The 16137-nt window shown below is 48.7% G+C and overlaps 1 protein-coding gene across 1 annotated transcript in view; it reads right to left on the bottom strand.

Moving 5' to 3' along the window:
• Window positions 1-545, bottom strand: part of XKR5 (XK related 5) — a 7300-nt gene extending 6755 nt beyond the window's left edge. The window contains exon 1 of the mRNA XM_019474553.1: window positions 299-545. Coding sequence (XP_019330098.1) covers window positions 299-545 — 247 coding nt within the window. The remainder of the gene's footprint in view (window positions 1-298) is intronic.
• Window positions 546-16137: the final 15592 nt, after the last annotated feature.

Here is a 16137-nt window from a genome sequence, read left to right as displayed (position 1 = left end):
CGGTGGTCGCAGCAGCCCGACCCCCCTGGGATTATTGTGCCCTTGCAGAAGCCCGTCCCAACGTTCCCCCAAGCTGTTGCCTACTTGCACAAGTCTCACCCCGAGTTCCCAGGTTCTTGTGCGCTGGCACAAGCCCGTCCCGATGTCCCCCAGGTTCTTGTGCGCTGGCACAAGCCCGTCCCGATGTCCCCCAGGTTCTTGTGCGCTGGCACAAGCCCGTCCCGAGGTCCCTCAGGTTCTTGTGCGCTGGCACAAGCCCGTCCCGAGGTCCCTCAGGTTCTTGTGCGCTGGCACAAGCCCGTCCCGATGTCCCCCAGGTTCTTGTGCGCTGGCACAAGCCCGTCCCGAGGTCCCTCAGGTTCTTGTGCGCTGGCACAAGCCCGTCCCGATGTCCCCCAGGTTCTTGTGCGCTGGCACAAGCCCGTCCCGAGGTCCCTCAGGTTCTTGTGCGCTGGCACAAGCCCGTCCCGAGGTCCCTCAGGTTCTTGTGCGCTGGCACAAGCCCGCCTCGATGTCCCCTCGTGCGATGCCCGAGGGGTGTGCATCCCCCGCAGGGACGAGCACTAGGTGGCAGCCGGGACACGACGTGCTGGGAGCCACAAATTAATTCAGTTGGTTTTTTTCCCCCCACCCAAGAAATGAAACCCTTGTGAAACGTGCTCCCAACCGTTGGTGGTTGCAGGTGCCCTTGTGCATGCAGAGACATGTCCTACCTGCTTTTTTTCCCCATCTCCAGCCCTGCAGGCTCCATCCCCTGAGAAGCACATGCTTTCCAGAAAACAAATCCTCAGGAAAGGCCACGACGGGCTGTTACAATTAAGTCCAAATATCATCTAAGGTTTTGTCACTGCTTTTGCAAAACCACGCAGGAAGCTCCCAAAGGTTTGTACGTCAGCTGGGCTGTCGGGATGTACGTGTGTTTGGGGGCTTTCACACAGTTACTGTTGTTTTTTGGAATTTTAGCGAGTTTCTTTGCAACCCTGGGAGAACTAAGCCTCGACTCTGTTGCTTAACAGGAGGAAAATTTCTCACCCATTCAGCTGAGTCCCGGAGCGGGGACTTTTTGAAATACGAAAGCTCAGTTTGCAGGGTTCTCTACAGGTCCCCAGTACGTTATGCCTGTCCCTGCCATGCTCTGTAACTCCCCTCTTCGATATTTGCATGTGAGCGATGAACTAAATATCCTGTGTGTGCTCAGGGCCGTGGATGTGCTGCTGGCCGGGGAGCCAAACTGCTCAGGAGGTCACTGCCTGATTGTCCCTCCTCGAGCAAGCACCACCGGGGTCTCTCCTTGGTCTCCAGCGCTGGTTTTTACCAAGCATGTAAGAACTTTGCATCTTTGCAGCCTCAACTCCAGCGTTTGGATCTGGTGACCGGCGGGTTAAAAAAGTCGTGGGTGGAAGGGATAGCCTACTTTTCCTCTTGTCCCGCTGCCATGTCCGTATTCAGCAGCGTTTCACTAACTAACAACGTTGAGCTGTTGGGCCCAGCTCCAGCAAAGCATTTTAATAAAGCTAGGGCTGTAAAGAGGGCTCTGGAGCCAAGTGAAGCTCAGTCTTGGTTGTCTCCGAGCCTTGTCCTCCACAGTTTATAGCGCAACAAATGGGCTGCCAAATGGCCCATTCCTAGAAAACCCAACTTTCTGCAGGCAAAGCATAACTAAGCCTCTAATGGGCACCAAAGCCTCTTCCAAAGCTGAGGGTGGGCTGTTGAAGAACCGTCTTCGCTTGCAAATCCAGCAGTGAGGAAGTTGCAAGGGTTCCTGCAGGTGCAATGTGGCGTGACCCTTCTTGTCACCCACAGAAGACGTGTGAACCTCATCGCCTCATGCCCCCTGCCCTCCATTGTCATCATTCCCAGAAAGGAGCCACCCTGAGGCGCCTCAACTGTCTTTTCTCAGTCTCAAAGTGACTGATGACAAAATCGGTCCCTCCTCCTGCCCAAAGGCTTTGTTCCAAGCCAGGAATAAATTCCCATGCCACACGAGACGTGCCATTTTCACCCTGAAACAATGCTAACCGGAGAAGGAGAAAGCCAGAAAGCCTTCCAGAAGATATTCCCAGAGCTAGCCACCCTCCCCAGTTTGCCAACTCCCAGTTGCTCTGGCTGCCGTCCAGCCAGCGGTTTGGCTGCGCTTTTCTCTGCTGGCTTTCCGCGCCCAGGAGCCTCTCGTGCTAAAAAAACCCCTCAGGTCTCCAGCGAAGCTACATCCAGAGGATGGTGAAAGTCACCTCTCCATATTTTATTCAGCGAGCTTAGCAAATGAAGGTCCTCCAGCTGCTCCATGCAAAGCTGTTTCTCCAACCTTCAAGTGATTTTTTGGGACTCTTTGCTGCACCTTCTCATATTTTAACCCCCCCTTGAAGTGGGAACAGGAGGAGTTGCAGAGACCTCTTAGTTGTGCTGCTGGAGCTGCACACAGAGAGGTATAACATCTTGGTGGGACTGATTCTGGATTCAGTCTCTATGTGGCTTTGGGCAATCTTTTTTCGGGCCTAAAATGGGAACAAATATTCCTTTCTGTGTAAAATCTGAATTTCTGGAGGCAAAGATGCGTCTCATGGAGATTCGAGCGTGCACATACCTTGAAGTGAGCTGGACCTTGTGCGTGTGGTCATTGCTCTGGGTAAATGGTTGCTGAAATATCTGCCTGTCTGCGCTATTCGTGGAGGAGATGGTGCTTTGGATCAGGACGTGGGAGCCAGCAGGTGTCAGTGTGAAGAGGATCATTCCTTTTGGGGTGGGGACATGTTGTGGTATCTATCCACACAAGAGTTTGTAATTAGAGGTTACAACGTGCATCCTCTAAATATATTATTTGGATCCAAATACCATTGCTAAATCCCTGCAGATCGCATTCATGAAAGCCTTATAAATACAGGTTCATTCCTTCCTCTCGCAGCGTCTCTTGGTCTCAGCAGCTTTGTGGTGACACTCCACCATGTCAACCAAAGTCACGAAGATATTCCTCCTGCTGCTGCTTCTTCTCATGGTGTTCCAGGCCGCTGCAGGTAAGTGTAACTACAACCAACGTGCGTTTTTGTGTTTGGGGAACAGGGAGCGATTCTGTAAACGAGGAACAAACTCGTGATACGTGCGCAGCTGATGTGACACTTGGGTGTTGAACCTGCCTGCCTAGCACTGAGTATGCCAACTCCAGTTAGGCATTTCAGTGCTAAGGGAGAGAGCATCACACTCTGCAGAACTCGTGAACGCTTTCAGACATCGCAGCAAAACTCAACAGCAGGTTGATGATCTCCCCGAGATGCCGCTCGTGCTATCTGCAGACCGAGCTGTTGGGAGCACGGGGGCAGGATTTCTTCACGCGTGCAAATCCAAAGAAAGATGCTTACCGGCTCTTTTTCTTAATTACAGTGTCAGACACTGCGATGTGTCGGAAGACCAAGGGCGAGTGTTCATTCCTGCTGTGTCCCTTGTTTAAGAGAGCCACCGGTACCTGCTACAATGGACTGGCAAAGTGCTGCAGGCCCTTATGGTGACCCTCTGCAGCCCATGCAGGGGCTGGCAGTGTCGGTAGCATCAGTAGCGATGGCAGCAGTAGCGTAGTTTGTCCTTCTTTACATGGGTATGTGTTGGTTTTGGCGCTGTCTTTCCTTAGAGCTGGTGGAAGTTACTTTTGCATGTGGCCGCGTGTCTGCTCTTCACCCGTGTATCCACACCTGGGAAATCACTGTGTGGCACCTCCTCATGCACTGGACCCTGTCCCTGCACTGTCACCAAGGCAGGGTTGGACTCGTAGCCTGAAACTGGGCAGCTCTTCTCCTCTCCCTGCCAAGGGTGGTTTGTGGTGGGAATCAGGCAGAGTTCCTCCTCGTGATGTGTCCTGTGTGATGCTGAGATACCACAGCAGACCTCACCCATCCCGTATGCTTTCCTGTGGCAGCCACCCATGGAGCCCTGATGGCCTCGGTTGCCACCCTGGTGTCCCAAGGGGAGAGCACAAGGCTGATTTCCAACCACTGCAGAAGTTTAATTGGGAAGGCTCTCCCTGTCACGGCCCTGCTGCTTCACCTTGGCTGAGCCCGTGGAGGGGGGAGATGTTGAGGGCTGGTGCTAGGCAAGGCTCAGATCTGACAGTGCAGCCCCCTGGGACCTTCTTCCAGCTCTTGGACTTCTGCATTGCCCTTTCCACCCACCACACGCCAAAGGGGTGCACGGCAGGGACACCACTGCTTTCTCTCCCCACGTCTCTCCCACCTTGTCCCTTGCCTGTGATTTGTCTCTCTGCCTTCATCCTCACCAGCCAGGTCCTGCATGGTGAGGTCCCAGCTCCTCTGGCCAGACCTTCTCTCTCCCCTGGGGCACTGAGTTGCTCCTGCCAATGTAGTATTTAGAAATACCTTGGTTAGCGTCTGTTAATTTGCCCACCTTCTCCATGCAGGACGGCTGTCTTTCCTGAACAGATGGGTAACTGTGAAATATAACCCTCATTTTCCCATCTTCCCTGTAGGACCCCTTTTCTCTTCCATAAGACTATTTCCCATATCCCCTTATAATCATCTCAAGAGAAGGTCTTTTATCTTCCACCTTTCCCATCCTGTATCCTCAGAAGATGCTGTCCTGGCTCGGTCATCTGTCCAGCTTCTCAGAGGACGTCTGGCTGATTCAGACCCTGTTCTGGAGGGGAGGTCTGGTCAACTCTCATTTGACCTCTATCGTGATACAGCAAGGGCTGGAAACTGAATTCTTCAGGGATGTTCTGCTGCCCTCTTGCCGGCTCTGCAAAATATCTCAGCCTTCCAGTATTGAAGCGACCTGTGCTCTTTTTCCCTCCTCTAACACATATTCGCTGTGTCCAAAGAGGCTGTGGTTCACAAACTATTTGAGTTGTGTAAATATCTAATAAAGCATGAGTGATAACACAAAGCGCTTTAAACAATTCATCGGTGAGGAGTGATTTGATCCCTCCGGTTTCTGAGGTGTGAGGCCCAGGTCCTGTGGATCTTATATCCAGCCACATCTCATCGGCAGGCATCTCCAAAACCTGGGAAGGGTTTTCTGGGTCATCTCCTACCCGAGCCCAAGTCAAGAGGAGGTTTGATTAACTCCACAGTCAGGGAGCTCAGATTTGTTCAGCCCGGGAAGATGGCTTAAAAAATCTCATCAGCCATCTGTGCTGCTTTTGGTGTAGCAGCTTCTCCAGGCACACCCAGTCCTGCAAATGCACTGCAGCCAACATTATTGCAGAGCACGTTGCCACCGCCAAAGAAAAAAATCATTAATAATAAGCTCTCCAAGGCCGAAGGTGCTACTGGAACCTTAATCACTCCCTCCATCTAGTGATTTGAAAGTCCTTTGTACTCGTGAACTGAGGCTTGCATCACCCGTAGGAGGTAGCCAAGCAAACAGAAGGTACCTGCTGTTGTAATTAAGCTCTTCCACCCGGGATTAATTTTAACCCTTTTAGTTCAGGAATAAGAAATAATAATAGCAAAAAGCAGACATTCGGTGGTATGCCAAAAAGTTGCAGTGACTCTGTCACGGAGCTGGCTTTCAGGAATAACAAAGTGAGACTCCTCAGTGATTGTATAATTGTTGCAATTAGGAAATCAAGTGCTTTACAGAGTATGCAGGATTTGCTACTCACGTTGAAGAAACTGGGGCGCAGAAGGGGGAAGTGTCAGCAAGGTCATTGCCTCCTGGTCACCCACAGCCAGGAGGAGGAGAAAGATCTTGGGAGCTGTGCTCTAACATCCTAAACTGTTTATCCCCTTTGAAAATAAATGCAGGCGTCATTAACAAAATAGCATGCAAAATCATTCTTGATTGTGACCAACAACTGGGGACAGTTGATCCTTTGGTGTAGAGCATGATTGCTGGCCACCACTTCCCAGAAATCTGAACAGCCAGATGTCATGGCTATCGTGGGGCAGGCATGGAAAAATCTCTTCTTCACAGAACTCGGGAAGATTCACTCTATGGGAAAGATGGATAATGTAAGAGTCAGGGCTATACTGAGCTGGAAACGCCTTCGTTGTTTGAAGGGCGTTCACAATCTGAGGCTCAGTCAAGCCCAACAAGACTGGGGAGCTGGACAGCCCATGCTTTACTCATCCAGTGGACAGGAACAATGAGGAGCATCGAAACCACCTGAACAACGGCATGCCTCGAATAGCACTGCTCCCGTGGGCAGGAGACGAGGTAGCGAAGGCAAAGGGAGTCTTGGCTTTGCCTACGGGTGATATCGCATGGACCCAGCTGGCCCTCACGTGTTGAGCCACCTGTGTGCACCTGTTTCAACCCGTGTTTTGCTACGCAGCCTAGCTGCAAGTATTTCTCAATACCTCAGAGGAGGGTTTAAGCAATAGTCCCTCCCTGAGGGACCCAGATAGCGGGTCACATCTTTTGCAGATCATTCCCTTCCTTGAGGTGATGCAGCAGAGCGGTTGCGAGGAGTGATTGTGGATGAAGTTAGGAGATGCAGAGATCAAATTTTTGTTGCAGTAAAAGGGTGATTCTTAGAATAACTAGTCCTGGCACCCACAAGAAGAGTTGCCTTCCTGGATTTGGTCGTGAGTGGTGCAAAGGACCTAATTCAAAAGTTGTTTGTGAGAGAGGTGCTCTGTAAAAGTGACCACAGTACAATTAGGCTTAACCGTGTTGTGGGACCAAATACATTCTACATGTGAATATTTAATCTCAAAAAAGCAAAAAGGAAGGAAGAAAGAAAAGCACCAAAAGGAGCAGTCCAGAGGAGCAAGAAGCCTGCAGGTGGCCTGAAAGATGTTAAGAAGGCTGTGCTAGAAACCTCAGTAAAATATTTGCTTTGACTGGGAAACAAAACAAAGAGGTCTAAGAAAAATGCGCAGGGCATGAAGGGCAAGTCAAGGGAGGCTCTCGAAGGGAAGAGCTCAGTGGTGAACAAATGGCTGACAGAAGAGAATGGCAACTGTCCTGGTTTCGGCAGGGATAGAGTTAATTTCCTTTCTAGTAGCTGGTACAGTGCTGTATTTTGGATTTAGGATGAGAACAAAGTTGATAACGCACCGATGTTTTAGTTGTTGCTGAGCAGTGCTTACACTAGCCAAGGACTTTTCAGCTTCCCATGCTCTACCGACTGAGCAGGCTGGAGGTGCACAAGAAGCTGGGAGGGGGCACAGCCAGGACAGCTGACCCCAACTGCCCAAAGGGACATTCCATACCATGGGACATCATGCTCAGTACATAAGCTGGGGAAAGCTGGCCGGGGGGGCCGCTGCTCGGGGACTGTCTGGGCATTGGTCGGTGGGTGGTGAGCAATTGTACTGTGCATCACTTGCTTTGTGTATTATTATTATTATCATATTATTATTATAATTTTATTTCAATTATTAAACTGTTTTTATCTCAACCCACGAGTTTTTCTCACTTGTGCTCTTCCAATTCTCTCCCCCATCCCACCGGGTGGGGGGAGTGAGCGAGCGGCTGCGTGGTGCTTAGTTGCCAACTGAGATTAAACCACGACAGCAACTCCCATAAAACACGGCAGGCCAGATTCAGGTAGGAAAGAAGGCTAAAACAGAAAGTGAAGATGCCTTTGCAACAGACACCTGAACTGATAGTAGAAATGTCAGTAAACGCATGGAAAGCAGGAAGCCATTGGGGGAGTCCTTGATAAGAAAGGAGTAGGAGGGCACTCAGGGGTGGTATGCTGTAGCTCAGTACACTCTTCTGTCCATGGCAAGATAATAAAGGCTCTAATAAAAATAAAATTGCTGAGCATGCGCAGTGAATTTCTGGATGTTGCTGGCACAGGAGGCTGTGGAGGTAGGAAACACCAGCAGGCCCGAAAAGGGTTAGGCAAATTCACGGACAGCAGGTCCTTACATGGGTATTGAAAGGATGGGCAAGGATGTCCCCTGCAACATCCCTGCTTTTGCAGTTATGGATGCTTGGGCAAAATGGGAAGACTTGCTGTCGTGGTTTAACCCCAGCCGGCAACTAAGCCCCACGCAGCCGCTCGCTCACTCCCCCCAGTGGGATGGGGGAGAGAATCGGAAGGGTAAAAGTGAGAAAACTCGTGGGTTGAGATAAAGACAGTTTAATAGGGAAAGCAAAAGCTGCGCACACAAGCAAAGCAAAAACAAGGGATTCATTCACTGCTTCCCATGGGCAGGCAGGTGTTCAGCCATCTCCAGGAAAGCAGGGCTCCATCATGCGTAACGGTGACTTGGGAAGACAAACGCCATCACTCCAAACGTCCCCCCCTTCCTTCTTCTTCCCCCAGTTTATGTACTGAGCATGACGTCCCATGGTATGGAATGTCCCTTTGGGCAGTTGGGGTCAGCTGTCCTGGCTGTGCCCCCTCCCAGCTTCTTGTGCACCTCCAGCCTGCTCAGTCGGTAGAGCATGGAAAACTAAAAAGTCCTTGGCTAGTGTAAGCACTGCTCAGCAACAACTAAAACATCGGTGTGTTATCAACATTGTTTTCACCCTAAATCCAAAACACAGCACTGTACCAGCTACTAGAAAGGAAATTAACTCTATCCCTGCCGAAACCAGGACACTTGCCCACAGATAGTGCCCAGGCTCACATGCTCTCCCTGAACAGCAGGGAAGGCATGGAAAGAGAAGGCAAAGAAGAAGGAAAAACAGCATCCAGAGACAGGCAAGGGGCAGTGAGCAGTGTCTGGAGCCAGACCAGTGGCAATATACTGCTGACTGTTGGGTTTAGTTGCAAGCAATGAATCTGTAAACCATTTTTCTCCTCAGTTATGAGCTGTGAACCAAAATGTGCAGCCCTTGGAAGAGCCCGTGGCCTGACCTGATGGTAATGCCTGTGCAAAGGTGACAGTGGGGACTTCAGCTGCTGAGAGTTTTCTCATGGAGAAACCTCTGGGAAACAGCCCGGTGGGATTGCTCATGCATCCCTCAGCTTTTATGAGTTGGGTGCCCATTGATCCAAGCCTCCATGGACTTTGGCTTTTGTTGGGAGACTGAAATCCTTTCCATACTCAATTCATTAACTATTTAATTAATTCAGTTTCTCTCTGGAGCATCTCTCATCAGATGGCTTTGCTTTGCAGAATTGTTACCCCCGTAAGTCCCTGTTTTGCCAACTGTGACACCTGAGTGTTGACAGACTCATCACTCACAAGACCGAAGCTACTGCTTCATGCTCTTGGAGGTGCAAAAACCGCAGTGAGCCCAGGGCGGGCAGCAAAGAAAGCTATAACCACAATTAGGTTGGCCTCGAGGTCTATAAAAACCTCCACATTTGGGGAGAGATCAGGAGCAAATATATTCAAGCTAAAACTGCAAATGTAACCAGAGCAATGTCTTCTACAGTTTAAGACCGTATTCTGCTCCTCACTATGCTGAGAGGTGTAAATCAGAAGAAACTCTGCTAAAATCATTGCACCAACCTCTGGCATCGTGAAGATCAAAATCCATCCATGGATGAGCATGGAAAGACTCACCAAAAGGAAACGGTGGTGATCTTCCAGCCTTCCTCTTCTTGATAGCCCATTGTCAAAAGGTCCCAGGGTCTAATCCTGCTGGGCGCCAGAAAATTCAGGCAGAAGGAGCCTTTCCCCTCTTTTCTACCTGAGAGGCACACTGGAAAACCTGCCACGGATTTGTCGAGGTAGAGATTGCTTTCTCCTCGAATCTGGCAATATCGCAGAGGTCCAGGAGGCTGTGCTGTAAGACAGCAGGGATGAACTTACCATCTCCTCTAACGAAGGACTGCACAACCTACTTATCTGCCCCTGAGCTTGTGGCCAAGCTCTGCCTACGGGCATCGCAGAACGTGGAGGGTGCATTTACACCACCGTGTCAGAGACACACTTTGGGGTCCCGTGAGGCACCCAAAAACTGCCTTTCCTGTCTTTTGTCCCTCTACGCCTCAGCCTGGTGACACCACCATGCTCAAGCACAGATGATAAGCAGCATTGCCTGACCCCCCACGTTAATTGAGGAAAGCTGGCACAGACTTGCAGGTCCTTTCCAGGCGTATGGTGTTAGGAGCATCCCAGCACATGGCAGTCCTTACGCCTAGTCCTTGAAATGCGGAAGAGAGCAACTGTTGCTCCAGTATCTCCTTGAAAAGGTAGACCAACAGCAGCAGAAGCTACAGAAGAATAAACGCAAACTCCTGCCCACGTCTGACAACTTCACCCAGCACCGGTTTCTTGTTCAAGCTGACCAGGGCTTATACCAAAGAGGATGTTCCCTGGAAAACCAGCACGAGGGAAAATGAAAAAGATTTAAAACATCACGTCACTGGGGTGGTTCTAGTAATGATTTCCATAAATAGATGTGGCTTAAAGCGTCTTACATACGGTGCAGGTAATTAGCACTGAAATTTTTTTGGTGCAAAAGTGAAAAAAACCCAAACCACCTTTTCTTTTTTTTCTTTTTTACTCATAACTATTAGATTTCTGTTTTACTTTCTCACTTTTCTTCCTACCATTCCCTACTGTAGATCTTTTTCACGTTCTTAATCAAAATAGAGAGAACTCTCCAAATTTTCCCTTCCAACAGCAGAAATGATGTAATATTAATGACAGCTCATTAATCCTCTTTCTGAATTTCCAAAGAAGAATTAACTTCCCATTAATGCGGTTCTTTTTAACCTAACTCCAGCTGATTATTATTTTTGTTTTTATGGTGAAATATTTTTCACATTTGTAAGGAATTAATACGAAACCTCTGAAAATAGATGGAGACAGTGCTTCCCCACTAGGGAGCTGTGGGCATTTAAGGAGAAATTCCTGCTGGGATTTATTTGGCAAGTGAAATAACGGGCTAGTCCATTAGTAACACTCAGATACACATGACTACCCTCATCAAAACCTGAAGCGCATTGCTGCAGAAGGCAAAATTAATACCTGGAGCTAGAAATCATTGCATATCCCTCAAATGACTGGATGACATTACCTTAAAATCTACTTTTTTCGTCTCTCTTCTTTTCAAGTTACAAGAGCAAAGGCAAGCTTAGGCCCAGCACCTTTCCGTAATTTAGCCATACAGCTGCCCCTGGCACAAGCTTGGCTCTTGTGCTCTCCCTGCAATTTCCAGATGCAGTCTAAAAGCTGGCAGAGACCAGGGACCGTTCCCAGCAGGCAATTTAGGTGAAGCCAATCCATGCTGGAGGCTGAGTTTAATAGTACGGACATGGCTGGACTCTGCCTTTTGGCCTGGAGATAAACCTGGTGCAGGTTAGCTCCCTAGCAGAGATATGACCGTCAAGTGGCAAATACTTCGGTGCTCAAAGAGCAGTTAAATTGAGTAACAACAACTGGCGCTGCTTGTGCTAACCGTGAAGCCTACCTGAACCGAGCAGCTTCCAGATAGCTTCAGGTTTATGATTTTCTTCCATGCCACGGGGACCAAAAGTTGTGAATGAGGGGCATGCCTTTGCAAGATACCTCCTCTGTGGACATCTGCTGGGTAAATCCCACCAGACCCCACTATGTACCATTTCCCCAAGGGATCCCGTCCCACAGCATCAGCTTCCGAACGAGCTGTACAGAATGGCCATCCGGGAGCACGGCAGCCTGTACAGCTGTTTTTATCGTGCTGGAGAGTAACTACCACCAAGCCTCAGCCAGCAAGCACAGGGTATACGGCACAGAAACCTTGAGCGAGCAGCTGTGGCCGAACACGTTGCACAAACGGAGGTGGCCCAAGGCGGTTCGCACGCAGCTCAGCGCACTTCCCGAAGCGATGCTGCAATGTTTTGAAAGCAATACCTCGGTTCCTCATAGGAGGACGGTAATGGGGAGGATTCATGGGACCTCCCTGATGCTCCCCAAAGCTGCGGGGATTGTCTGATTGGCCACCAGAAGGCTGTGAAGAGCAAGCATCCCTCACCACCGGCCAGAAACAGCATAAAGCCAAGCTCTGCTCCTTCGTCTTAATGCATCTGGGTGGCTGACACTGATCCAAGGACTGTTCCAACCTAGAGCCTCCTCTTACCTGGTAACGACCAAAATCTTCTCATTATTTGGCCTCTCTTAAAAAGTTTTGTCCTTCTTGAACAGGCTGGAGACTTTATATCTTTCACGTATAGCTGCATTTCACTGTTATAGCCCTAACTGTGCCGTGACTCCAGTCTATCAAGGGTCAGTTCTAGAGATTTCAAATATTGATAAGGGAGAAGAGTTTTTGTTGGCTGTGGGAAGAGAGCTGAGAGGAAACACAAACACTCGGAAATTTATGCTGGAAATCATGTAATTCTTGAGGTGAAGGAAAAGCAACAGCCTCGAAGCAAGAATAGGGAGAAGCTGGATTTTAACTTAACTGTGAAGGAACTTTTTCTGCTTTTTTTTTTTAATTAGAAAAGCTTGACAACACACATTGGGTTTTTTTGTATAAATATAGCAAAAATTGTCTTATTTTTCTTTCTGAATTAACAGTTTTAACTTCCATAAGACAAACTGAATTTATTGCAATGTATTGCGAAGTATCAACCAGTCTAGGATAAATATCTGGTTAATTAATACACTAATTAAAAGGGGATTTAAAATTGTATTTTTCTGCACAGAAGTTTAATCCTGTGCCGCAATCCTATATATGCTCCAGGGAACCCTTAGGACAATAGACATTATTATAAAGTGTGTAATACCTCTTCTAGATAACGTTTGGTTTTAAAGAACATTTCTGTATGGCACTTCTCAGCCCACTGTGATTGTGGAGGGACAACCCTCTTATTAATGTCTTGGTGTCATTTCTCTGTAGTGACCGGAGTTCCCAGTCCACCTTCTGCCATGAAAATCCTTTCCTTTCTCTTTGCTCTCCTCTTGGTGACATTTCACGGAGCTGCAGGTAAGGTGTACGTGAAGATGAGGGGCTATATAGAAGGAGATACTGGTGTCTTATAAAGGTCTCCTGTCCCCTTCGGGAAGTGGCCAAGCTGCTTCCTGCAAAGAAACTTCACACCTATCATCAAAACTTGTTGGCAGGTTACAGACCATATGTGAAATTATCAGGCACACTTCAACCAGCAATTCAGTGCCTTTGCTACTGCTCCAGAAATCCAGTCTGAGTTGAAAGCACCAGGGGCAACCCCAAAATTACCATTCAGCACCAGCATTTTCCCCGCTGAAGCTTGCAGACTCTTGTACTTAAATCACTTTGTCTCTGGCTCACCCTACAACAAACCACTAGTAATCAAATATTCTTTAGCCACACAGAAAAAAAGGAATCTGGTCCCACGCTCTCCAAACGTCCTTTGCTTCAGGACCTTGTACTTGGGGTGGGGAGGCAGAAGATCGTGAGTTAAGATTGAGATGCTTACTGGTGGCTTCTGCTCGGTGGAGAAACCTGTGCAACCATAAGTGGTGGTGTTAGGCTGTGCCTCTTGGGGGGATGCAAGGGGGTCTGGAATCCAAAACCCACCTTATTGTCCAGAAAAAGGGACTGTGTTTAAACACCATCCCTGAAAATGGCACAATTACAGTGCAGGGCACTGTGTGCACTAACAAATGCCAGCGGAGGTTTGGGCTTGATCTCTGTGGGAATAGGATGGAAAGTGCCCTCTGGGGAATACGGATGGGAAAAGACTGTGATGACTTGCAGAACACCAGGACCACGGGAGAAGCGTCATATATGCTTGCCTGATCTTATTCTTACCTGGGCCTCTACTTACGGCAGTTCTCATGGGCAGGACATTGGGCAAAGTGTTCCTTTGGTCTGGACCAGAATGGTTGTTTCATGTCCTTATTTAACATACAGATACACAGAGTGGACATTTGGGCTGTTTTCAGTAGGACCTATCTTCTGGGTATGGTAAAGCAAGGAATTTATCTGGAAGAAAGTGTTTCTGAGAGCTGAGGCTGCTCACAATCATCTCTGCAATGTCCCACAGACAGAGAGTTTGGGACCAGAAGTGTTTTATTCAGCGTTCCCAGCACTCCTTTATTGCTGCCTGGGATTTTCTGGGTACTGCTGTGTGTGCATGCACCACAAAACTCACGTGCTGTGAATCTAATACACCAGGGATGCACTGGATCTACTGCACATGTGTAATATTCATGGTCTGTCTGCTGAAACAAGCTCCCTGCTTTCTGGATATGCTGGACTTAGTGTGGTTGCACGGATGAGCTGTGAAACTGGAATTAATTGGTTCATGTGCAGTCAATCAGGTGCATCCAGAACGCATCAGCCTGCCAGGCCACATGTCTATTAATCAACCAAACAGGGCCAGGCAACATGCTTAATTGGTAGTCTGCTCCCTAGGGTAATTTTGACCCCTGACAGCTAGCACTTTCACAGGTAAAACCTGTTCTGGGGATAGCACAGGCTGGTGGCCATTCCCAAAAGGCAGTTTAAACGTGAATATCCTATTTTAATGGGGAAAAACGTTTAGCCATGTAGACAAGAGCGATGCCACGCTGCTTGGCCTCAGACCCAGAGGGCAATGCCTGGCATGCTGTGTTTACTAGCGTGGAAGTGGTCGTTCTGCACGCATTGTTGAGTTTATCCGTGTACGGGGGCCATCTGTATGGACCGCTAGACACCAGGACCTGTTTTGAGACATGGGTGAAATTTATAGGGAGGGAAATAGGCCAAATCTACAGAAATCCGGATGCACAGGAATCCTCATCTTTCTGCCCATGGAGGTGGCAGCCTCCCAGCTGAGCTGGTGCATCTCTCCTTAATTGTGACCTACAAGACTCTAAGAGCTGGTAAGTGTCCACTTACTGTTTTCTGTCAGGTCTCGGGTGTCCGTCCCTGAAATCTGAGTTCCTAAGGGAGTCCTGGGCTTGGAGACACAGTTCTTACATCTGAAGAAGGGATTAGAGCATTTGCTTGATTGTTCTGCCCAGAGACCTCCTCCTCTGAGGGTTGCATTCGGACTGTCATGACTTTGGGCACCGGTGTGGCATGGTGTCAGCGCACAGGAATTTAGCAAAATGCAAAACCCTGACAGAAACAGCTGCCTCCTGCTTTTTTTTTCTTATGGTACAGGCTTTGCAAAACGTCAAAGACCTTTTATGAGATGTGGATATCGTGGGACTTTCTGCTTCCCTGGGATATGCCCTCGTGGCAACGCTTATCTGGGGGTGTGTCGTTCGGGGCATTCTTGCTGTAAATGGTAAGTTTAGGATTTAACCGGGGCATAGATGACTTTCCAAATTTTCAGTTACTTCCTGCGTAGTGGGATTTTCCCCATCAACGTAGGCCTGAAATACCTGAAATATTCTTTCCTTTTTGTAGGTTGTAGTGTGGCTAATTGCACAGGATCTCCAGGGATCTGGGGATGATTGCTTCTCACATCATTGGATTCAGGGAACCGTTGTACCCGTCATCAAGGATTTGTCATTCTTCTTTCAATAAATGCAAGATCTGGGGAGATTGTACGGCAGCCGTGTGTGGTGTTGTCATTCTTTTCTCTAGAAATGTTATTTGCCTTTAGAAATTTGAGCAAGAATGCTGAAATCAGGTTAAACCTACCAGGAATGCTTAGTTTACCAAAATATTTTCCCCTCTTGAGTTGCTGATTGAATGAGTGCTGGCGTGTTCTCCACCCACGCTTGCTAGGAATCCTCTGCCGTGACCAAAGCTGGAGTCAGTCACCGTTTCCATAGGGAGCATGAAAATCTTCTCCGGTGTGATGCTTCATAGCACCTCTGCTCTGAACACTTTCCCACCTCCTAGTCCAGAGCTTTAAGACCTGGGATCAGCGTCCTGTAAACTGAGGCGGAGACACTGAGGAGAACAAAAGGAGGCAGGTGACCCTATTTTAAGTTTTGAAGCTTGTTTTTACCCTTGGTTATTTTGGCTGACATAAATTTGGAGTAAATCTGCAAAATTCGTATCAGCTGCAGTAGCAAATCAGGAGATCGGAGTTAGACCTACGGCGTTGCTTGAGACAATTAGGCAACATGTACGAAAGGCTACTTCAATCGCTCTTCTTGCAAGAGGTTTCTCCTGTCCCGCCCTGAACCCCAATAGACAACCCAGAAGGTGCAGGTTGCTCAATGAGCTCCTCTTTCTCTGCAGCTGCTCTTGCCTGGTCAGGAGCATCCTCGTGCAGACAAATCAGCCTTCGGACTAGCACTCGGTGGTTGCAGCCAGTAAACAGTTTTCTGCCCTGAGACCAGCTGGCAGGGCAGAGCTTATGCACGTACAGCCAAAATCAGCCTCCAAAGCAGGGCAACCTCAGCCCGTTCACAACTGTCCTGTGCT

The sequence above is a fragment of the Aptenodytes forsteri genome, unplaced genomic scaffold (assembly GCF_000699145.1).
Source record: "Aptenodytes forsteri isolate BGI_AS27 unplaced genomic scaffold, ASM69914v1 Scaffold57, whole genome shotgun sequence".
In the NCBI taxonomy this organism is placed as follows: domain Eukaryota; kingdom Metazoa; phylum Chordata; class Aves; order Sphenisciformes; family Spheniscidae; genus Aptenodytes; species Aptenodytes forsteri.
Note: the sequence above shows the minus strand (reverse complement) of the source record. Positions and strands in the feature narration are given on the sequence as shown.